The sequence below is a fragment of the Tachysurus fulvidraco genome, chromosome 8, assembly GCF_022655615.1.
Source record: "Tachysurus fulvidraco isolate hzauxx_2018 chromosome 8, HZAU_PFXX_2.0, whole genome shotgun sequence".
Lineage (NCBI taxonomy): Eukaryota > Metazoa > Chordata > Actinopteri > Siluriformes > Bagridae > Tachysurus > Tachysurus fulvidraco.
This window is the reverse complement of record NC_062525.1, coordinates 25,489,588-25,513,462: the sequence shown is the minus strand read 5'-3', so window position 1 is coordinate 25,513,462 and position 23,875 is coordinate 25,489,588. Positions and strand designations below refer to the sequence as shown.

At 41.4% G+C, this 23,875-nt stretch overlaps 3 protein-coding genes across 7 annotated transcripts; 2 read left to right on the top strand and 1 right to left on the bottom strand.

The window, feature by feature from the left end:
* Positions 1-402: 402 nt before the first annotated feature.
* On the top strand, positions 403-19,341 carry zgc:171971 (uncharacterized protein LOC569690 homolog). 2 transcript variants are annotated; one of them, XR_007143726.1, is made up of 10 exons: positions 403-515; positions 2,505-2,673; positions 3,001-3,047; positions 3,356-3,504; positions 3,588-3,715; positions 3,808-3,904; positions 5,258-5,514; positions 5,605-5,757; positions 6,199-6,941; positions 19,329-19,341. XR_007143726.1 is itself a non-coding variant. In XM_027157181.2 (9 exons), the coding sequence occupies exons 2-9, from the start codon at positions 2,506-2,508 to the stop codon at positions 6,361-6,363; spliced, it is 1,164 nt and encodes a 387-aa protein (XP_027012982.2). In that variant the 5' UTR covers positions 403-515; position 2,505; the 3' UTR covers positions 6,364-7,252. The 2 variants fall into 2 exon arrangements, 1 of the variants encoding a protein (XP_027012982.2); XM_027157181.2 differs by lacking the exon at positions 19,329-19,341 and having other exon boundaries at positions 6,199-7,252.
* On the bottom strand, positions 7,101-10,504 carry tfam (transcription factor A, mitochondrial). 2 transcript variants are annotated; one of them, XM_047817600.1, is made up of 8 exons: positions 10,233-10,504; positions 9,695-9,822; positions 9,246-9,316; positions 8,987-9,136; positions 8,304-8,399; positions 8,134-8,190; positions 7,606-7,775; positions 7,101-7,569 (listed from the first exon to the last, which is right to left on the bottom strand). In XM_047817600.1, exons 1-8 carry the CDS (start codon positions 10,313-10,315, stop codon positions 7,521-7,523), a joined length of 804 nt encoding a protein of 267 aa, XP_047673556.1. In that variant the 5' UTR covers positions 10,316-10,504; the 3' UTR covers positions 7,101-7,520. The 2 variants fall into 2 exon arrangements, with proteins under 2 accessions (XP_047673556.1, XP_027012983.2); XM_027157182.2 differs by having other exon boundaries at positions 7,101-7,775.
* Positions 11,819-22,274, top strand: ube2d1b (ubiquitin-conjugating enzyme E2D 1b). 3 transcript variants are annotated; one of them, XM_027157168.2, is made up of 7 exons: positions 11,819-12,058; positions 16,427-16,490; positions 16,582-16,613; positions 16,877-16,954; positions 17,050-17,155; positions 18,814-18,907; positions 21,488-22,274. In XM_027157168.2, the coding sequence occupies exons 1-7, from the start codon at positions 12,035-12,037 to the stop codon at positions 21,531-21,533; spliced, it is 444 nt and encodes a 147-aa protein (XP_027012969.1). In that variant the 5' UTR covers positions 11,819-12,034; the 3' UTR covers positions 21,534-22,274. The 3 variants fall into 3 exon arrangements, with proteins under 3 accessions (XP_027012969.1, XP_027012970.1, XP_047673557.1); XM_027157169.2 differs by having other exon boundaries at positions 11,838-11,893; XM_047817601.1 differs by lacking the exon at positions 11,819-12,058 and adding an exon at positions 12,555-12,578.
* The last annotated feature ends 1,601 nt before the right edge of the window (positions 22,275-23,875 follow it).

Sequence of the window (23,875 nt, the reverse complement as noted above, 5' to 3'; positions counted from 1 at the left end):
TATAACTACTGTATATCATCACAACACAAATCTATGTAACTGATTACACATTTATATAATAATACGCTTATATACCTAATTATACATTTTATAACTGATTATACCTATAAATAACTTTATAAAATTATATGGTGATTATAACTGATTATATGGTGATTATAACTGATTATATGGTGATTATAACTGACTATACATTAATATAACTGATTATATGGCGATTATAACTGACTATACATTTATATAACTGATTATAGGGTGATTATAACTGATTATATGCTGATTATACCTGATTATATGCTGATTATAACTGATTATATGCTGATTATAACTACTGTATATCATCACAACACAAACTTTAGAGACAAAACACGACGTATTTGTTCCCATTGGTTTACAAACTAGCCAATAGAAACGCGTGAATGTTGGTCACGTGATTAAAGGTTAGCAAGAATGTGTGTATAAGGAAGCTATGAGACCTCAACTGTAAAAAAGATGTTATAAACATAGCAACAAACGTAAGTCTGGCATTATATAAATAAATATGTATATATGTGTGTTAATAACATGCAGGTTATATTGTGGCTGTTGTTTTTTTGTAGTATCTCCTATAGTCTTTTGCTATCAAAACGAAGGCTCGCGCGCACTTTTAAACCCCCACCGGCTCATCTGTGTATATGTACAAAGTGTTGTTTTATTGATTATGTAGTGCACTATAAAGTGTGTAGGTGTAGTGCACTATAAAGTGTGTAGGTGTAGTGCACTATAAAGTGTGTAGGTGTAGTGCACTATAAAGTGTGTAGGTGTAGTGCACTATAAAGTGTGTAGGTGTAGTGCACTATAAAGTGTGTAGGTGTAGTGCATTATATAGTGTGTAGATGTAGTGCACTATAAAGTGTGTAGGTGTAGTGCATTATATAGTGTGTAGATGTAGTGCACTATAAAGTGTGTAGATGTAGTGCATTATATAGTGTGTAGATGTAGTGCACTATAAAGTGTGTAGATGTAGTGCATTATATAGTGTGTAGATGTAGTGCACTATAAAGTGTGTAGGTGTAGTGCATTATATAGTGTGTAGATGTAGTGCACTATAAAGTGTGTAGATGTAGTGCATTATATAGTGTGTAGATGTAGTGCACTATAAAGTGTGTAGATGTAGTGCATTATATAGTGTGTAGATGTAGTACATTATAAAGTGTGTAGGTGTAGTGCATTATATAGTGTGTAGATGTAGTGCACTATAAAGTGTGTAGATGTAGTGCATTATATAGTGTGTAGATGTAGTGCACTATAAAGTGTGTAGGTGTAGTGCATTATATAGTGTATAGATGTAGTGCACTATAAAGTGTGTAGATGTAGTGCGTTATAAAGTGTGTAGATGTAGTGTGTTATATAGTGTGTAGATGTAGTGCATTATAAAGTGTGTAGATGTAGTGCATTATAAAGTGTGTAGATGTAGTGCATTATATAGTGTGTAGATGTAGTACATTATATAGTGTGTAGATGTAGTGCACTATAAAGTGTGTAGATGTAGTGCATTATAAAGTGTGTAGATGTAGTGCACTATAAAGTGTGTAGATGTAGTGCACTATAAAGTGTGTAGATGTAGTGCACTATAAAGTGTGTAGATGTAGTGCGTTATATAGTGTGTAGATGTAGTGCATTATAAAGTGTATAGATGTAGTGCACTATAAAGTGTGTAGATGTAGTGCACTATAAAGTGTGTAGATGTAGTGCACTATAAAGTGTGTAGATGTAGTGCACTATAAAGTGTGTAGATGTAGTGCACTATAAAGTGTGTAGATGTAGTGCACTATAAAGTGTGTAGATGTAGTGCACTATATAGTGTGTAGATGTAGTGCATTATATAGTGTGTAGATGTAGTGCATTATATAGTGTGTAGATGTAGTGCATTATAAAGTGTGTAGGTGTAGTGCACTATAAAGTGTGTAGATGTAGTGCACTATAAAGTGTGTAGATGTAGTGCACTATAAAGTGTGTAGATGTAGTGCACTATAAAGTGTGTAGATGTAGTGCACTATAAAGTGTGTAGGTGTAGTGCACTATAAAGTGTGTAGGTGTAGTGCACTATAAAGTGTGTAGATGTAGTGCACTATAAAGTGTGTAGATGTAGTGCACTATAAAGTGTGTAGATGTAGTGCACTATAAAGTGTGTAGACCTTTATGTACTTACTGAACATCTACTGCAGTTAACAGACTCCCTTATTCAGAGCCACTTACTTTTATACAGCTGAGAAATTGAGGGTTAAGGGTCTTGCTTAGGGGCCCAGCAGTGTCAGCTTGATGGTCCTGGGATTTGAACTCATAACCTTCTGATCAGTGGTCCAACAACTTAAGCACATTTCTTCGAGGCTTTGGTAGGAAAGGAGAAGTAAACATAGCGCACACCTTTTAAGCATCTCTGTTGTTGTTGTTGTTGTTGTTGTTGTTAGCTCATTACCCTAGAGAGAAGATGAGTATATATTGTACTCTTTGGCATCTTACAGAATGGCAGAAGGTGGTGACGGAGACCCTGTGGCCAGTTCATCTGGGACTCTGCGTCCAAATTTCTCATTGGGAAGAGGACTGTCAGGACGCTCGTTACTGAATCCACCACCTCCAGGCAGACTCACGTCCCTGCGCTCCAGAGACCTGACACTGGGGGGGTATAAAAAGGTCAAACACACACTCTCTTATTCATATGCATGCAATCAACATGCCTCGTTGTTACATCATGTTGAATTCGCTAACATTTTAGGTTGATTAGGAAAGATCACAGGTGACGTGGTGACAAAGTGTTATCTTCTGTTCACACTTGCAGTGTTATATATTATGTGTTAAATGTGTGACTTGTTGCTAAGGTTTAATGACTGCGGACTTTAATAGCTGGGCTCTAAGCACAGACCTGCGTTCTGCAGTTCCACAACCTTATGGAAACCTACCAGCACGTCCCTGTAGAAGTAGAGAATATATACTGACTTGTATAATGTTCTTTTTTTGCAGAAAACATTCGTACCAAACGTCCACTCCATTCGTAAAAGCAAAGACGAGTAAGTACCTGCGTGTAATTAACAAGCTTAATAAAGTTAAAGGTGGGGTCTCCGTTGCTTGAAAGCCAATGTTGACATATAAAATCACCAAAACAAGCACGCCCCCTAACCCAAACAGGTCCCACCCCTGTATCGATAGCTCCGCCCACATATACATACGCACTGAACACTCTGTCCGCCCATATCGATAAGACACGCCCCTTTCTGCTCATTGGCTACACGTTCAGTTTTCTGAAGCATTTCTCAAACGACAGAGACCCCACCTTTAATCCGGCACTTCACAGACCAAACCCTTCTGTTTCCTGCAGGTTAAAGGAGGAGCTGCGTACCGCTCCGAAGAAGGAGAGAAGAGACAGGGAAGACAGGCAGAGAGAGCGCAGGCGCAGAGAAAGACCTCAGACTATTCAGTCACACTCCATTTTTGAACAGGGTCCTGCAGACACCTTCAGGAAAACAGGTAAAGGACGATCTCACCCCGACTCCACCCACAGAACAGTAACGACACTCAGCGACAGTAATGCTGCCACTTTCCTCTCGCAGGAAGCTGGGGGACCGCAAACCTCTGCGACTACGATCCTTCGGTTCTTACTAAGAGTATTAAAAAGGAGAGGAACGTTCCAGAACATGACGATGACGACGAAATCTTAGAAAAGCTTCAGCGAGACGATGTAACTTACACCGATTTTTACTTAATTCGGTGAAGAATTTTTATTTTATTTTAATTCGTCTCTAACGCTTTTTTTTTTTTTCTGCTGTGCAGTTCATAGATGATCCTGGGCTGAAAAACGATCCCAAGCAGACGCCAATAAAACTTCCACTGCATCAGTCATTCAGCTGCTCGCCGATGGAGACGTCTCGTAGGTTCAGAACCCTTTATCGGAACAGTATTAAATGAAGGAGCATGTTGTCGGAGATTTGATTTATTTATCGATGCATTGATTATTGATTAAAGATGTAGGTGGAGCATCATGTTTGTGTTAGAATAAAGAACTTGTCTAGAATATCTACACCTCTACTCCAACCACGGAGATGATTTTCTATACACATTTCTCAGAAAAAGCCTGAAGATGATTTCATTTGTCAGCACAGTGAGTTAGGATGTTGGGGTCCGAGTGCAGGGTCGGCTACGGTACAGCACCTCAGGAGCAGAGAGGGTCGAGACAGAGACAGTGCTGGGTCTCGAACCTTCAAATGATTCTGATAAGTACCCTAGAGCCTTAACTGTGTATGTACATTAAAGGTGAGGTCCCCGATGTTTGAAAGCCAATGTTGACATATAAAATCACCAAAACAAACACGCCCCTAACCCAAACGGGTCCCACCCCTGTATCGATAGCTCCGCCCACACATACGTACGTAACCCGGGCGACTAACAGAAAGAAACGTGTCTTTATCGTAGCTGAAGGGAAGAACAATACGATTGTAGATAAACAAACAAGCAAAAATGCCACACAAGCATAATGATGTAAAGGACAAAGGCATATATTAGTTCTGTGTAACAAAGCAAAACCAACGTTACTCACCTATCGAGAAGGAAAAAAGCGCCTCGGCGTCTTAAGTAAAGTCGGCCACATATTCACAGGTGGGAGTTTCCCGAGTCGATAACTCCTGAGCTAAACGCTGTTACTACACAAAACGCGGTTGTAGCTGCCTCTCTACATTACTACGATAGAAAAGAGGTGTTATTTGTGTAGTAACAGCATTTAGCTCAGGAGTTATTGACTCGGGAAACTCCAACCTGTGAATATGTGGCCGACTTCCTGCTCCTTCAGTTCTCTCCAGCGCTGGAAAGCTGATCCTATATTAACACGTCCTACTTCTTGTCCTTATCGTAAGTCTTTCTTCTCTTTCTTTCTTTGTTTTTATCCTCCATGTCGATGTTAAAACCGCTTTCTGCTGATGTCACACACGCGCACTGAACACTCTCTCCGCCCGTATCGACAAGCCCCGCCCCTTTCTGCTCATTGGCTACACGTCTGTTTTGTTTGTCGTCCCGACTCGGTTTTCTGAAGCATTTCTCAAACAACGTGCACCGCACCTTTAATGTGGCTCGAATACAGAAAGATCAGAATCTTCAGTGTTTGTTGGAAACCTGAGTGATTAAGGGTCTAGAACACAAGTACACTGACACTTATATATTACAGTGTAATAAAAAGCACTGAACAGATTCGAGTGCTCGTCGTTCATCACCTCTGACGTTGTTTTCACAGTAAAAGATGATCACGCTTTCTCAAAGTCTGCAAAAATACGCGATAAGATCCCAGCACCGCTGAGCAGAACGTACGCAGGTCCTCAGCCGCCGAGCGTCGGAGAGCTTTTCCGGCAGTTGAGCGTATCCGAGAAGGAAGAGCTTTTATTCATCCAGCTTCCCGATACCGTACCCGCCCCGAAAAAAGCTGCAAAAAGTGAAAAGTCTGGGAAAAAAAGTGATGTTGAAGACAAGCGTGCGTCTCACACGAGAACCCAAGTGAGCGTAACTTACAGGGTTAATCGTCCTCACTGCAGCGTGTTCACTCTTCGTATTTGTAACACCGCAATGTTGTTTGTCGTGCTTTAGGATCCGGGGGAGAAAGAGGCAGCGCCGGTGCTCTCCGACTTCACCGAAGGATACATAGGAAAAGTGCAAATTAGGAAATCGGGCAAAGTGCAGCTAGTCGTAGGGGACGTTACGCTGGACGTGTCTGAAGGAGCGGCTTTTTCATTTCTACAGGTGAGTTTTATTTGTTGGAGAAATATTGTATGAGAATTTAAGCGTATGGAGGGGGGGGCGGTGGCTTAGTGGTTAGCACGTTCGTGTCATACCTCCAGGGTTGGGGGTTCGATTCCCACCTCCGCCTTGTGTGTGTGGAGTTTGCATGTTCTCCCCGTGCCTCGGGGGTTTCCTCCGGGTACTCCGGTTTCCTCCCCCGGTCCAAAGACATGCATGGTAGGTTGATTGGCATCTCTGGAAAATTGTCCGTAGTGTGTGAGTGTGTGTGTGTGTGTGAATGAGAGTGTGTGTGTGCCCTGCGATGGGTTGGCACTCCGTCCAGGGTGTATCCTGCCTCGATGCCCGATGACGCCTGAGATAGGCACAGGCTCCCCGTGACCCGAGACGTTAAGCGGTAGAAGATGAATGAATGAACAAATGTTTTTCTGTGCGCTTTTACAGCAACTGGTGTGCGTGCGGCTCACGGAGGGACTGACGGGCGACATGACGGTGCTCGGCGACGTCAGACACAAGCTGGTGTGTTCCCCTGACTTCCAGACTCTCCTGAAAGGGGTTAAGGCTCCATCACTCATCCAGCCGCTCTTAAACACGGTTCATACGATTTGAGAAGAGAATTCGCTCTTATAGCAGGTTCGCTGTACTGCAAACACATGGGATATTATGGAACATCAGATTAGATTTTATTACGGACTATTTCTATTTGTTCACTTTAAAACTTGTCGACCGTAGATAACGACCTCATGGCGTAGCAGGGAATCTTTACCGACGTGTCTGTTTACAGACTGTGCTTTATCTTCCCGTCCGTTTATAACAAGGCAAAGATGGCTTTCATCTTCCCGGATTAGTTGTCATGGCAACACAAGGGGTTGAGAGAGAAACTCCCGGTAACATTTTTAATATAACTCTGAAAGTGCACGATTATTTTGTATATTTTATATACAACTGAGCGATTAAGGCTTAAGGGCCTTGCTCAGGGGCCCAGCGGTCTAACAGCGTAGCCACTAGTCTACCACATCCTCCACGACACGGTGTTACAGACTAAGAAGAACAAATGAAGGCATTAAACAGACAGATTTACAATCTTAGTGATGAACACAGATCCATACTGTAATGTTCACATCACGTTTGTTCTTTACTGGTCTTTATTCTGGTCTTTATTCTGGTCTTTATTCTGGTCTTTATTGGTCAAACGTAGAAAGCTTTCCGATCGCTCACATGTCCGTCCCATTACACAGTTAATAGCATGTAAAATAGTCTAGCTTTTTTTTTTTATTCAGTTGTTTTTTATTCAATGATCCTAGATTATAAATCAGGAATTTATATAAAAAAAAACTCTACAGTGGTCAAGGCTTAAAAAGTCATAATGTTTATTTGGGTTTAAATGTCAGGACTTTAATCACTTCCTGTTTTAATGTAACACTGTAATTGACTGTATAGAACATTCGTGGTGCTCGTTTTGATATTTATTAAGTAAAGATGTGATACAGAAAATGAATACTGGGATTTATTTATTTACACATGACCCAGGACTGGATGTGTTCTACAAAGCAAATAATGAGTAACTTCGTAATAAAGGAAAGCGAACGCAGTAGTCGTAGAAACCTGATGCGTGTTTAAACGAAGACGCCGCCACGTAACTGGCCTTTTTTTTGTGTCACAGTATAAAATCTCACTCGACGTTTCCACTATAAACAAGCAGCACCGATCGGAGACGACGTCCTAAAGCGGTTTATTAAGGACGGATTACACCCGAGACAAAACGCTCACTTCTTAGTGCTACTTGTTTTTGTCTCAGCAGAAACAGTCTTTTTCCCCTCTGATGTTTTCTTCACAGACGTTTTGGCCTTCAACACTTTAACTCTCGGTTTCTTTTTGCCTCTTTTTGTCGCCGCTTTCTTGCGTCGCGACTCCTTCCGTCGGACCAGATCCTCCCTCCCGAGTTCAGTCATGTGCTCCTCCCAAGTCTTCATCTCGTTTTTATAACGTACTTTATCATCCTCTGCTAGCTGTGTGTAGATCTGCACACACACACACACACACACACACGGTTTGATTTAGATGTACATCAGCATCATCTCATTAGACACACAGAGAGATGCGCGCATGCACAGAGAGACACATACGCACACAGGCGCTCGCGCACTCGCACGGACACGCGCTCGCACGGACACGCGCTCACGCGCTCGCACGGACACGCGCTCGCACGGACACGCGCTCGCACGCACACGCGCTCCCACGGACAAGCGCTCGCACGCTCGCACGGACACGCGCTCGCGCACACACAAAGACACACACACGCGCGCACACACACACAAAGACACACACAGATGTACATTAACATCATCTCATGTGATACTGCAGTTAAATAGGACTTACTTGTTTCTGTGATAAGGACAAACTTTTCCAGTCGTCAAACAGAGACTTCATTTTGCCCTGAAAGAGAAAAAGAGCTTTAACCGTTACGACCTCACACACGACTTCGCCGTACGGAAAAAGCCGTAATCGACCCCGGAGATAAAACGTCAGGTGCAGAGACGGATCTTTACCGGCATCGTGCTTCCTTTTGCTTCTTCAAAGTGCTCCGCCATGAAGATGTTGAAGGCCGTTCTGGGGCGTTTGGGTTTGCCGAGACTGTTGAGTTCCTGCAGTTACAGCAACACAAAACCTCATCAACAACTGTATAAACGCTGCAAACAAAAATAAGCTAAGAGAAAGTTTAAAAACAAAAAGAAAATGATGAGAAACATTATTTTTCAAACAAGTGTTTGAAGATTATTCACTCTGGGTTTTTTTTTTTTTATTAAAATCTGCCACCGTGTGCACATTATTAGATCACGTTATTAAAAACAGGGGGCGGAGCTTCCAGGTTGAAGTGAGAGCGGGTAAGTGTTCGTGTTATTACCCACTCAGCAGCCACTTTATTAGTTATTCCTGTTTATTTAATCAGCCAATCACGTGACAGCGTCACAGTGTATAAAGGGTACTGCAGGGGAAGTGATGTCGGTAACAGACAGGTCCGGTTCGAGCTGACAGGAAACCTACCGTGACTTAAGTGACCGCTGATGACCACACAAAAGCATCAGCAGGGCTACAACATCATAAGACTACATCAGGGCTCAGACCCCCAGCACATTTAACCCTTTCTGCTCTGTATAACTGCCCCTGCGCTCCGACCCCAACTTCAAGCTACTTCAGGTAAGTAACCGAGATCCGAGCCTTCATCGCTCACCCTCTTCTTCCTGATTGCTCGTCTTTTTGCCTTCTTCTGTCGTTTCTCCTCTGCGATAGCTGCAGACTGCGCAGGCGTGAGCTGATCCTTGTACACCTTCACGTCAACTTTGTACTGCTCCCTCGCTGCGATGGACGCGTCTTCGAAAGGCTGCAAAGAGACCCAGAGAGAGAGAGAGAGAGAGAGAGAGGGATGACTCCAAGGAAGGATCTCTCTTTACTCACGTCACACACACATAACCATGACAACCCTGCCGTACCTGTTTTTCCTCCACTGTAAGAGTCCTCCACTGCAGGGCGATCTTTCGGACAATGTCCACAGCTTTGATGTCTGGAGGTTTGAAATGGGACGGAAATAAAACACAAGGTCTGGTTTGGGGTGTTAAAGGTTTAGTATTTCCACATTTGAGTAACACGACCTTTTATTTTTTTTCTGCTTTAGTGTTCAGATGTGTTTATGTAGCAGGTGAATACTTTGTGAATGTGGATTACATCATCGTTATGAATCAGCATTACTCCGTGTGTGTGTGTGTGTGTCTGACTGTGTATGTGTGTGTGATGTCCTTTGTCCTTCATTTAAACAGCTTTAATACTCAAAAAATTCCCAAAGATAATTTGATGAATACGCAAACGGACTAAAGACGTCACCCGACACGTCCACTGAAAAGAAGACCTACTGAGGGCAAATACTTTAACACATTCACTTCACCTGGATTCTGTCTGCCAACGATGGGCTGCTGTTCCTTCACATATCGCATGTATGCAGTCAGGGGTCTTTTTGGAGGACCACCAGCTGTAGTGCTGAAGTGTTTTAATGCTGAAGTGACACAAGAGCACCTGCAAGAGTACCGAGATGTTACACACACACACACACACACACACACGCACTCACGCATGCACGCACGCACGCACTCACACACACATACATTCATACACATATTCACACACACACACACGTATATATACACACACACACACACACTATATATACACACAATATATACACACACACACACTATATATACACACAATATATACACACACACACACACACTATATACACACACACACACACTATATTATATATATATACACACACACACACACTATATACTCACACACACACACTATATATACACACACACACTATATACTCACACACACACTATATATACACACACACTATATATACACACACACACACTATATACACACACACACACACACACACACACATTGTACTTTACCTCACACTAACTGCAGTCGAAAACAACCCCAAAGTTCTGCTTAAAAGATTAGCGCCAACTGTCATCAAGCCGAATGGAGCCATGATGCACTAAGTTGAAACACACACACAAACACACACTCACACACACACACACACACACACACTCCAACCTGCTGTGTGATGATTAATAAACACAATAAAGCTGGATGATGAACTTGTCCTGTTAGCTACATGAAGCCCCACAGCAGCAGCATGGAAGGCGCCTTCTGTAGCCCAGGTGCATTGTGGGAGAACCACAGACTAGTCTGACATTCACAGCAGCACATTCGGTCTGTTTATAGCGGTGTTACACAAAATAAACTGACTAAGAAATATTTACTCATTTTAAAATAGATGTAAATTAAACTGTTTTGGAGATGCAAAGACATCGTGATTGAAAATGTGCGAAAGTCTTTATTTATTTAATCAGATTGTACTGATGAGTTCACATCTGTATTAGATTTACTCTGATTATTACTCTATTGTTTATTATTGTGAATCATTTTAAACTAATAAATGTTTTTGTTTACGGCTTAATGAAGTATTAAGCTGTGTAACAAATAAATAAATAAATAAATATATTCAATGTAATTGTTTTTCATTTATACTCAAAAGTATTTTATTTAGTATAAGTATTTAGTACAAGTATTTAGTATAAGTATTTTTACAACTCAAAAGTAAAGAAAAGAACCAAAAAAATTTGTTTTTATAATGCATGTGTATTATTGTGTCTATGTGTGTGTGTGTGTGAGTGAGTGTGTATGTGTGAGTGAGTGTGTGTGTGTGTGTGTGAGTGTGTGTCTGTATGTCTCTCTCTCTCTCTCTCTCTCTCTCTCTCTCTCTCTCTCTCTCTCTCTCTCTCTCTCTCTCTGTCTGTGCCTGTATATGTGTCTCTGTGTGTGTATGTGTGTGTGTATTTTTGTGTGTATGTGTCTGTGTGTGTGTGTGTCTGTGTGAGTGAGTGTGTATATATGTGTGTGAGTGTGTATGTGTGTGTGTATGTATGTGTGTCTGTGTCTTTGTGTGTATGTGTATCTGTGTGAGTGTGTATGTGTGTGTCTGTATGTATCTCTGTGTGTCTTTCTGTGTGTATGTGTGTGTATTTTTCTATGTGTCTGTGTGTGTATGTGTGTTTCTATGTGTGTCTCTGTGTGTGTATGAGTGTGTCTCTGTGTGTGTGTGTTTTTGTGTATATGTGTATTTCTATGTGTGTGTGTTTTGTGTGTATGTGTGTGTCTGTATGTGTATGTGTGTCTCCGTATGTGTATGTTTGTATGACTGTGTGTGTGTGTGTGTGTGTGTGTGTGTGTGTGTGTGTGTGTGTGTGTGTGCGTGCGTGCGTGCGTGCGCGCGCGTCTATTACAATGACTAATCTAAGACTAATGAATAAATGGTTATTCACCAAATCGTCTCGCCTTATTACATGACTTTTATTTTGAAGTGGTAGAACATCTCGATCCTAAACCGCTCTGTTTCACACTCAGTGCACTAGAAGCCGCTGTGTTGCTCGCTTGTGTAAGTGTAAGTGCACATGTACACGGAGTGGTGAGTGGTTTGTAATGAGACCTTCTTATCCAGGAAGTAGAAGTTGTTCGCGTTCGGTCTCATCATCTACACCAGCTTCTCTCAGGGAAACACAAAGTATTGTTAGCTCTTTATAGCAATAAACACACACACACACACACACACACACACACACACACACACACACACACACACACACACACACACACACACACACACACACACACACACACACACACACACACACAAACCGGTGCTATGGCGTTAAAAAGAATACAGAAGGTAAGACGTGGATATCAGGGAGGAATTTGACAGTGAAAACAGCTAAAGGGTGAAGTTTTGTCCTGCTAGCAAAACTAGCATTGTGTAATGAATGTGTTTATTTATAAACGGCTTCTTCCAGGAACAGATATTCTACACACACACATACACACACACACACACATAGACACACACACAGAGAGAGAGACACATGCAGCCATAGACACACACATATACACACACACACACACACACACATATATACACACAGACACAGTCACACACACACACACACACACACATATACACACAGACACAGTCACACACACATACACACATACACACACATACACACACAGACACAGACACACACACTCACACACAGTAGATAGTTGTTTACTGTGAGGTTAAACATGTCGTGCTGTAGCTGTGTGTCAGTGTTATAGTTATTATTGTACACTTTATCAGTCTGCTTTGTCATCATCGCTCCTGTTGGGTCGCGTTTCACTGGTTTATGTGTCACTGTTCATCTCGGATGTGGGTCAGTTATTTAGCTAGTTAGCTGCTAGTTAGCTGCTTGCTAGCTGTTTGCTAGCTGATTGTTAGCTGCTAGTTAGCTTTAGCTCGGTTATATTTGAGTTAGTTCCCCGTTTCCCTGATTATTTACAACAGGACGTTTTAATCTTTTTATTTTTTAACAGGACTGATTTAACAACATGACGTGTTTACATGTCAGTACGCAGTTTGTTTACATGTCAATACGTAGTTTGTTTACATGTCAGTACGTAGTTTGATTACATGTCAGGATGTAGTTTGTTTACGTCAGTACGTAGTTTGTTTACATGTCAGAATGTAGTTTGCCTACACTGTGTATAGTTTGTTTACATGTCAGGATGTAGTTTGTTTACATACCAGTATGTAGTTTGTCTACATGTCAGTACGTAGTTTGTTTACATGTCAGTACGTAGTTTGTTTACATGTCAGTATGTAGTTTGTTTACACTGTGTATAGTTTGTTTACATATCAGGATGTAGTTTGTCTACACTGTGTATAGTTTGTTTACATATCAGGATGTAGTTTGTTTACATGTCAGGATGTAGTTTGTTTACACTGTGTATAGTTTGTTTACATGTCAGGATGTAGTTTGTTTACGCTGTGTATAGTTTGATTACATGTCAGGATGTAGTTTGTCTACACTGTGTATAGTTTGATTACATGTCAGGATGTAGTTTGTCTACACTGTGTATAGTTTGTTTACATGTCAGGATGTAGTTTGTTTACGCTGTGTATAGTTTGATTACATGTCAGGATGTAGTTTGTCTACACTGTGTATAGTTTGATTACATGTCAGGATGTAGTTTGTCTACACTGTGTATAGTTTGATTACATGACAGGATGTAGTTTGTCTACACTGTGTATAGTTTGATTACATGACAGGATGTAGTTTGTCTACACTGTGTATAGTTTGATTACATGACAGGATGTAGTTTGTCTACACTGTGTATAGTTTGATTACATGTCAGGATGTAGTTTGTCTACACTGTGTATAGTTTGATTACATGACAGGATGTAGTTTGTCTACACTGTGTATAGTTTGATTACATGACAGGATGTAGTTTGTCTACACTGTGTATAGTTTGATTACATGACAGGATGTAGTTTGTCTACACTGTGTATAGTTTGATTACATGACAGGATGTAGTTTGTCTACACTGTGTATAGTTTGATTACATGTCAGGATGTAGTTTAGGTTAAATAGAGCAGTAAATGTGTAGCTGAGCTTCTCTTCACCCAGAGCTTTTGATTTACACTCCAGTTCTCGCACTTTGTTGTCGTTTCCTCTGAGCTCCATGTGACTCTTACACCATTCAGGAGTGTTCTGGTTGTCACTAGACTTAAAGCCCCGTTGTGTTGTTTCTCTTTTCTGCGTTTTTTTTTTTTTTTTTTTTTGTTCATTTTTCTACTGAAACCAGTTCCGGTGTTGAGGAATGTGGAAGTGCGTCAGACTCTGATGGCGGTGTGACATCATGCGTTGCCACGCAACCGCTCTTCTGGGTATAAAGTGACGCTAGCTGTCACTCAGTACTGAGTGGATTAGTGGTGTGTACAGTGTAATAGTGCATATACACACAGAGCTTGTGTGGTAGCTGATATGATGCACTATGGGGCTGAAAGTTCACTTGTTCACACCTTACATTTACATCCAGATACATAATCCTTCAATTATCCAAACAGTGACATCACACTTGGCCAAGAAACCTTCTGATTCTGATGTACTGCATGTCCCCTAAAGCTGTTCCAGTACAAAGCGAGCTCGGGGTCATGAGGTCTCTCTAAAGCCCAAGGTCATGATATCACTATCTGGTGTGTCACTGCTAAGGACCGGGTGTCACCACACACCGGGTCACTGATGTCTCAACAACAAACTGGACCCATCATTAAAGGCTCGACAGTTGCTGGACTAAAAAAAAAACCAATCGTTTAAGAGCTGCAGCAAAGATAACATGCTGCTTATATTTGTAGACAGAGTCGCTTAGAATTCATCTGACATTTTGTCCCAGAAAATATGGCGTCATTATCGTGAATTTTTTTAGGACGCGAACATTCCTGTGCATCGAAAGGATTTAACGATAAAGAGAGAGACATCGCCTTAAAATGGCCGACTTACTGATCCGTGCCCAGTCTTCACTGAACACCTTCAGGATGAACTGGAACTAGGGTTGCCAAGGGACGGAAAGTTTCCGGTAAATTTCCTGAAACTTTCCACGGGAACTTAATCTGGGGAATTTTGGAAATATTCCAAATTGACAGGAATTTATGGAAATTGACAGGAATTTATGGAAATTATTTGAAAATTTAGGGAAATGTATATAAACTATATCATATACAAACATAAATAAACATGTTGTTTGGTCATAAGCAGACGTGCATGTAAGGTAACACGCATTTAAAATGACGTCTTGACTGATTTAATTGTAAGTAGAACTTTAACTGATTCTTTCATTGAGTAACACAAAAGCATAATAAACAGTATTATGCTTGTAATAAACATCATAAACTTAATAATTGTAATAAACATATTTCCTTATGATTTCTGTAAAATATAAGCATCCCCCACAATTTGCCCTTCTAAAAAAATCAAAGTGTAAAATGAAGCATTTATCTCAAGCTTATTAGGTCTCCTAATCCTACTGCTTATTAAGAGTTAGTAAGGTAGTTATTAAGTTTAGGTATTGGGTACAATTAAGAATGTAGAATAAGGTCATGCAGAATAAGGCATTAATATGTGCTTAATAAGCACTAATAAATAGCCAATATTCTATTAATATTCATGCTAATAAGCAACCAGTTAAATGACCCTAAAATAAAGTGTTACTGTGCATGTTATGGAAGAACACAAGTACCTGCAGGGGGTTTGGCCTCAATGGCCTTCCAGTAAGCAGTGTGCTGTGTGCAAGTTATATTATGCTGCAAGATTTTTTTTATACTACATTTAAGTTCCTTGTTATAGACAACTCTGCATTTTTTTTTAATTCCCGTTAATTCCCATTTATTCCCGGTAATTCCCATATATTCCCGTTAATTCCCATTTATTCCCGGTAATTCCCATATATTCCCTGTAATTCCCATATATTCCCGTTTCCAGCCTCACTGGGACACAGACTGGATTTCTTGCTCCATATCAGAGCCTGAATTGTGCCCAAATCTGTTAGAAAATATTCTCAGAAGAAAAAGAAGGTTGTTTTGTCTCTTTATCTTTATGCTAATAACAGAGCTGATGTTCATACTCTGGCACGAGATTCCCAAAAACTACAAAAATGAATCAAACAAGCGTGAATAAGGACAGAGACCCTGTAGAACCACCGGTTCGGTCACGTGGCAGTTAGTGTAGTAGGCCGTGTAGTTAATGACTTACACTTTGCCATCACTACAGTGACTTCCTGCATTCCAGGAGGTTTATTGAACACCAGTTAAAAGCGTAATCAGCAACAGTTCTCCGTAAGACTCCTAGATCTTCCCAACTTCCTCCTATTACCAATCATTCACAGCGGTGATCTGGTGAGTCCTGGTAACTGGATTATTTTGTCCCTGAATATCTGAGACTGTGTAGACGAAGAATGCTAAAAGATACCTAAACACCAAACCGATGCTACTGGGGTCACCCGATTACAGCATCCCTTTTCTCGGTGTTCTCCAACGCCGAAAAGTCCTCGAAGGTCTCATCGTGACGCCCCGATACCAAGACCTGGGGTTATGATACTTGAGCAACAAATATTTATCACAAACTCCTAGGACTCAGGAAGATGATAAGACACGTTAGAATCCTGTCCATCACGAGTCTGTGGACTTTCTGGTGTATAATTTATTTTTTTGCTGTGTGACTTTCAGGAGCTTCAAGATTTGCAAAGGGATCCTCCGGCACAGTGCTCGGCTGGACCCGTCGGAGACGACTGTATGTAGATTCTTTATTAAATCATCCGTCGTGTTCGTTCTTCGTAGCCTTTAGATGTACAGTTAATGTTACGATCTTCTGTGTTTTGCAGTGTTTCACTGGCAGGCAACGATAATGGGACCTGTAAGTATTTTCTCCTTTTAACCTGATTTTGCACAATGGTGCCTTAGTCTAAAACGGAGAAATCTGAATAAGAACAAAATGTCGTGTTGAAGTAGTTGTGTATTAGTCATGAACACAAACGCACCAGGGGTCGATACAGTCAACTGAGTCTGAAACCAGACCGGCGCTCCAGAGGCGCCAGACCACCAAACATCTCGCCAAAACACGGCATTGCGAAGCAAATACAATACGGCTTCATTTTCACTTCTCTTTCCCTCTAACAGACCGACAGTCCGTACCAAGGCGGGGTCTTCTTCCTCACCATCCACTTTCCCACAGATTATCCCTTCAAGCCTCCGAAGGTAACCCACAGTAACCTGTTCTGCCTTCACGTCACTCCATTTAACAGAAATTCAACTCCACGCACGATTTGATATCGTTTTCCTCCGTCAAACAGGTAGCATTCACGACGAAAATCTACCACCCGAACATAAACAGTAACGGAAGTATTTGCTTGGACATCTTGAGGTCACAGTGGTCCCCGGCGCTAACCGTTTCAAAAGGTAAGCACACGTCAATCAAATCTGTTAGAGTTCTAGCACAGTGCTGCGTTTAATATTTTATAGCACTTGGTCCAGACTAGGGCTGGGCGATACGGCTGAAAACTGTATCACGATATCAGTGTTTCATATCGGTCGATATGGATTCATTCATACATTCATTCTCTACCGCTTATCCGAACTTCTCGGGTCACGGGGAGCCTGTGCCTATCTCAGGCGTCATCGGGCATCGAGGCAGGATACACCCTGGACGGAGTGCCAACCCATCACAGGGCACTCACACACACACACACACACACACACACACACAATACGGACAATTTTCCAGAGATGCCAATCAACCTACCATGTATGTCTTTGGACCGGGGGAGGAAACCGGAGTAACCGGAGGAAACCCCCGAGGCACGGGGAGAACATGCAAACTCCACACACAAGGCAGAGGCGGGAATAGAACCCCCGACCCTGGAGGTGTGAGGCGAACGTGCTAACCTCTAAGCCACCGTGTCCCCCGTTGATGTGGATAATTATCAATATTTTTTATGACCCATTTAAAATAAGGACTGATGAAGCATAAAAAATATCGAACGTTTTATCAAACACATTTTTTATCGATATCGATCACGTGTCTATCGCGATACATATCGTTATCGCTTTATCGCCCAGCCCTAGTCCTGACGCAGTATCTTTATTATAGTAACAGCTCACGCACAGGGACCTGTACAGCAGATGTTCGACTTAATCGATCTTTTTATCGTTTAAGAACAATTGTGTTGTTTAGGAATCTGATACGCTGGAGGTTTTCAGTAAGGAGACGTCAATGTAACGTTCACTGAAGGAGTTTCGGGTGCGAGTTAAGTTTTAAAACAGGAAAACTTTGTGATAGACGACGGCTACTAATTTAAGTTCTTTAATTTAAAGTCAGGGTCTCCGATTTTTGAGAAATGCTTCAGAAAACTGAGTCGGGACGACAAACAAAACAGACGTGTAGCCAATGATATATATTCATATATCATATTCACAGGTTGGAGTTTCCCGAGTCAATAACTCCTGAGCTAAACGCTGTTACTACACAAATAACACCTCTTTTCTATCGTAGTAATGTAGAGAGGCAGCTACAACCGCGTTTTGTGTAGTAACAGCGTTTAGCTCAGGAGTTATCGACTCGGGAAACTCCGACCTGTGAATATGTGGCCGACTTTACTTAAGACGCCGAGGCGCTTTTTTCCTTCTCGATAGGTGAGTAACGTTGGTTTTGCTTTGTTACACAGAACTAATATATGCCTTTGTCCTTTACATCATTATGCTTGTGTGGCATTTTTGCTTGTTTGTTTATCTACAATCGTATTGTTCTTCCCTTCAGCTATGATAAAGACACGTTTCTTTCTGTTAGTCGCCTGGGTTACGTATGTATGTGTGGGCGGAGCTATCGATACAGGGGTGGGACCCGTTTGGGTTAGGGGGCGTGTTTGTTTCGGTGATTTTATATGTCAACATTGGCTTTCAAAAATCGGAGACCTCACCTTTAAGGAACTAACTCGTCTCTTTATGGATAAAGCACCCACGTTGCCGCGGTATAAAAGAAATAAAACGGTTCAGAATCTGATTTCACTCCATTATTATTTTTACAGATTGTTTCTAACCTTGTTTTCTTTTTTCATCAGTTCTGTTGTCCATCTGCTCCCTGCTCTGTGACCCAAACCCTGATGACCCCTTAGTCCCAGACATAGCACACATCTACAAGTCAGACAAAGAAAAGTAAGTGTGTTTGCGTCTCACACACGTCGCACGCTTACTAATGACCCTAGATAAAGGTGATTTAAATCATTTTGGATAAACTCTTTGAGCACTTTATTAGGAACACCTGTCCTGTCACGCCTGTTGTGATGAAGCTGGATTTCTGCTGAGGGTCACCGATGGTAGGGATCAGAACGTAGCACCAGGAGAATAAATACCTGACGTTTTGGGCACGTCGATGCTGATCAATCTCGTGAATGCCACAGACTGAGTGTTTGAGTATTGTTGCTACCCATGTGCCCTTTATGACCAACTTCCAGCAGTATGGTCTTCTCAAACAGGTGCCATGAACATGGTCTTCAAGATCTTCAGTGGTCTTTAGTGGTCTTTAGTTTTATTCAGCTGTCTTTAGTGATCTTCAGCGGTCTTCATTGTTTTTTAGTGGTCTTTATGATCTTCAGTGGTCTTTAGTGATCTTCAGTGGTCTTTAGTGATCTTCAGTGGTCTTCAGTGATCTTCAGTGGTCTTTAGTGATCTTCAGTGGTCTTTAGTGATCTTTAGTGATCTTCAGTGATCTTCAGTGGTCTTTAGTGATCTTTAGTGATCTTCAGTGGTCTTTAGTGATCTTCAGTGGTCTTTAGTGATCTTCAGCAAGTTTTAGTGGTCTTCAGTGGTCTTTAGTGGTCTTCAGTGGTCTTTAGTGGTCTTCATGATCTTCAGTGGTCTTTAGTGATCTTCAGTGGTCTTTAGTGGTCTTCATGATCTTCAGTGGTCTTTAGCGGTCTTTAGTGGTCTTCATGATCTTCAGTGGTCTTTAGTGATCTTCAGTGGTCTTTAGTGATCTTCAGTGGTCTTTAGTGATCTTCAGTGTTTTTTAGTGATCTTCAGTCGTCTTTTTTAGTTTTTAGTGGTCTTTAGTGATCTTCAGCAGTTTTTAGTGGTCTTCAGCAGTTTTTAGTGGTCTTCAGCGGTCTTTAGTGGTCTTCAGCGGTCTTTAGTGGTCTTCAGCGGTCTTTAGTGGTCTTCAGTGGTCTTTAGTGATCTTCAGTGGTCTTTAGTGATCTTCAGTGGTCTTCATTGATTTTTAGTGGTCTTTAGTGATCTTCGTGATCTTCAGTGGTCTTTAGTGATCTTCAGTGGTCTTCAGTGGTCTTTAGTGGTCCTCCCAGTCACAGGCTCTGAATCCAGATTGGTGTTATACCCTGTGAATGTCTCCGTCAGGTTCACAGAATAAAAGCACACCATGTTGTCATATCAACATGCACCAGAATTTCAAAGGAAACTTTCCAACATATTTGTGGAATCCATGCTATGAAGAACTGAGGTTGTTTCTGAGCATAAGGAGGCTTTACCTAGCGTTAGTATACTGTTCCTAATACAGTGCTCAGTGCTCCTTTTAGGGGGGAGGGTAGATTATTACACATTCATACTTTAAAACAGGTTCCACCTGGAATACTAATGAGGTAAAGTTCAGTTTAAACCTTTAAGCGTTTCCCTTTAGAGCTTTTTAACTTGCTAAACTGAACTGTTTTTGTTCTTCTCTATAAATGTACTAACCTGTTACACAGTGAGTCGTGTGTGTGTGTGTGTGTGCGTGCGTGTATGTTTGTGTGCGTGTGTATGTTTGTGTGTGTTTGTGTGTATGTTTGTGTGAGTGTGTGTATGTTTGTGTGTGTTTGTGTGTATGTTTGTGTGTGTTTGTGTGTATGTTTGTGTGAGTGTGTGTATGTTTGTGTGTGTTTGTGTGTGTTTGTGTGTATGTGTGTGTTTGTGTGTATGTTTGTGTGTGTGTGTGTTTGTGTGTGTTTGTGTGAGTGTGTGTATGTTTGTGTGTGTGTGTGTTTGTGTGTATGTTTGTGTGTGTGTGTGTGCGTGTGCGTGTGTATGTTTGTGTGTGTGTGCGTGTGTATGTTTGTGTGTGTGTGTGTGTGAGAATATGTTTGTGTGTGTGTGCGTGTTTGTGAGTGTATGTTTGTTTGTGTGTGCGTGTGTGCGTGTGTGTGTGTGTGCGTGTGTGTGTGTGTGCGTGTGTGTGTGTGCGTGTGTATGTTTGCGTGTGTATGTTTGTGTGTGTGTGTGCGTGTGTATGTTTGTGTGTGTGTGCGTGTGTATGTTTGTGTGTGCGTGTGTGTGTGTGAGTGTATGTTTGTGTGTGTGTGCGTGTTTGTGTGTGTATGTTTGTTTGTGTGTGTGTGTGTTTGTGTATGTTTGTGTGTGTGTGTTTGTGTGTGTGTGTGTGTGTGTGTATGTTTGTGTGTGTGTGTTTGTGAGTGTGTGTGTGTGTTTGTGTATGTTTGTGTGTGTGTGTGTGTTTGTGTATGTTTGTGTGTGTGTGTTTGTGTATGTTTGTGCGTGTGTGTGTGTGTGTGTGTTTGTGTATGTTTGTGTGTGTGTGTTTGTGTATGTTTGTGTGTGTGTGTGTGTGTGTGTTTGTGTATGTTTGTGTGTGTGTGTGTTTGTGTATGTTTGTGCGTGTGTGTGTGTGTGTGTGTGTGTTTGTGTATGTTTGTGCGTGTGTGTGTGTGTGTGTGTGTATGTACTGAGATCATTGAAAATGACTGAGATCATTTTCACATTTTTATTATTATTTTTTTTTTTCAGATACAACAGACTAGCACGAGAATGGACCCAAAAGTATGCAATGTGAAGACTTAATGGACATTTTTAAGTCACAGATCACTGTCAAGTCTAGTATCTTAAAAAAAAATAAAAAAGAGAAAGAGAGCGAGTGAGAGTACGTAGGTTTTATTCTTAATCACATTGTACTGATAACATTCATTATCTGCAATGATCAAGAAGAATAGCTGAATTAGTATTTCATTGGGGAGCATTTTCTTTTGCACAAAACAAACGATTATTCAAACTGTGTGTTCCTCACCCTGTTCCTCACCCTGTTCCTCACCACGTTCCTCACCCTGTTCCTCACCACGTTCCTCACCCTGTTCCTCACCCCCTTCCTCACCCCGTTTTTCACCCTTTCCACACCCCGTTCTTTGCCCCGCCCCTGCACCGTTCCCTGCCCTGTTTCACGCCCCTGCCCCGTTCCTCCCCCCGTTCCTCACCCTGCCCCCTGCCCTGTTCCATGCCCCATTCCCTGCCCCATTCCTCACCTCGCCCCCTGCCCTGTTCCATGCCCCCTGCCCCGTTCCCTCTCCTACAAGGGTGGTGTTAGGCACTTTGCATTTTCTTTATTCTATTCTCGATAGTATTTAAGATTGGCATGCCATTGTACAGCTGTAGTTACCCCAGGAGAGGAAAATTAAGGAACTGTTAACTTTTTCTCATTCAATCAGATCCATTTTCTTTAGATATTTTTATTGTATAGTTAAAATGTAACTATACTCGATTTTTATTTTTTTTTTTTTCATTAAAATTTGTTTCAAAATGACGTGCCTCTGTTTGCGCTTTTTGCCATTTTTATACTCGTTTCTTAGACCGCTATGGCCCATAGTTCCCCCTGTTTACGTTCGAATCACGAATCGTGAATCCCACCCCACCGTGATGGTCGTCCGGGGGCTGATGGGACAATCGAGGTGTAACGGTAACGGTGCACATGATGGTGTCAGGTGTCATCTGTAGGAAAATTTCTGTTTCATTCAGACTTTATGTAAAACAGAGTCTAATTACAACCACACAGCAAAACCAGGAGACACTACGTACACTACATAGACCTGCTTAGTACTGCATAAAGTGTGTACAGTACGATACGAGACGAGAGACAGTACGGCACTGACGCACAGTTCCAAAGTGCAGGAGGGGAATTCAATATAGCATAAATGTGCATGGAGCAGCAGTAATGTGCAAGAAATGGTACAGGAAACACTGATGTACAGTTGACTTGAGAGTTAGTCTGACAAGAGTGTATGTGTGTGTGTGTGTGTGTGTGTGTGTGTGTGTGTTGGATTGGTTTGATCCCGAGCTCCAGTTTCTGTCTATACAGAGTTCCACATGATTACTGTGTCTGCTTTCTTTACAACATCCCGGTAGGTGAATAAATGACCTTTATTGTGTAAGAATATATTTATGTCTTACTATTAATATGGTTGTGTATCGTAATGGATTCTCATCCCGTTCGGTGTGTACAGTATTCCGGCGTTCCCAGAATAGCCTGAATCCATCAAGACAATTAAAGGAATAATTATGTTTTCTGGTCTTCACATGTATCTAATCAAGTTCAATCTTAATCTTAATTACCATCATATCTTTTCCCCTGTTTAAATATGATTATGCCCCAAACACTGTCCCCATGTCGTATCCAGTATACCCAGCATGTCGTCTGTGTCGCCGCCAGTAAACAGGACCTTAACATCTACGGATGTATGTAATACTAAACTTTCCATCCGATTTGCTCCTCATCTCTTACTCACATGGAATGTCAGGGAGCAAAAAAACAAGTCCTGAATATATCATCCCACAGGAAGTCGCCTAATATTTTGTTTTCTACTTTGAACTGTTTGTAAGCTGGATAATAACCTGCAATCATCATTAACTGATAAGAGATATTTTTCCATTGCAGTCGCTTCCTTAGTCACTTAGTCATTACGACGATTTGTTTACAGTGGATTTTAAATATATGGCCTGCAGGATCATGGTGTAAAACCTGGTGTTTGTCTCCTAAAACAGCACGTTTTAAAGGGTAAATAATGACAGTTCTGTAAAAATGAAACAGAGACACAACCAAACAGGAGGGAAAAAGTTAAAATGGAGATCTAAATTTATGTAAAGCTGCTTTGTGACCGTTATAAACTGCGCCACAACCTTTGTATGGTATTAAACTTTTCCCTCATAGATAATTCCCTTCTTTCTAAGATCATTTGCTTGTGGATTTTGTAACGCGTGCAGCATGAAGTCGTACCTAAAAGCAGGTTTGACTGAAAGTGTCAGTAATGAGATTCATAATTAGACGAATAAGATTACTACAGAAAGCAAAGTTTAGTTCTGTTTAAATATATATATATATAAAAAAAGTCTTAAGTCTTTTTCAGATTA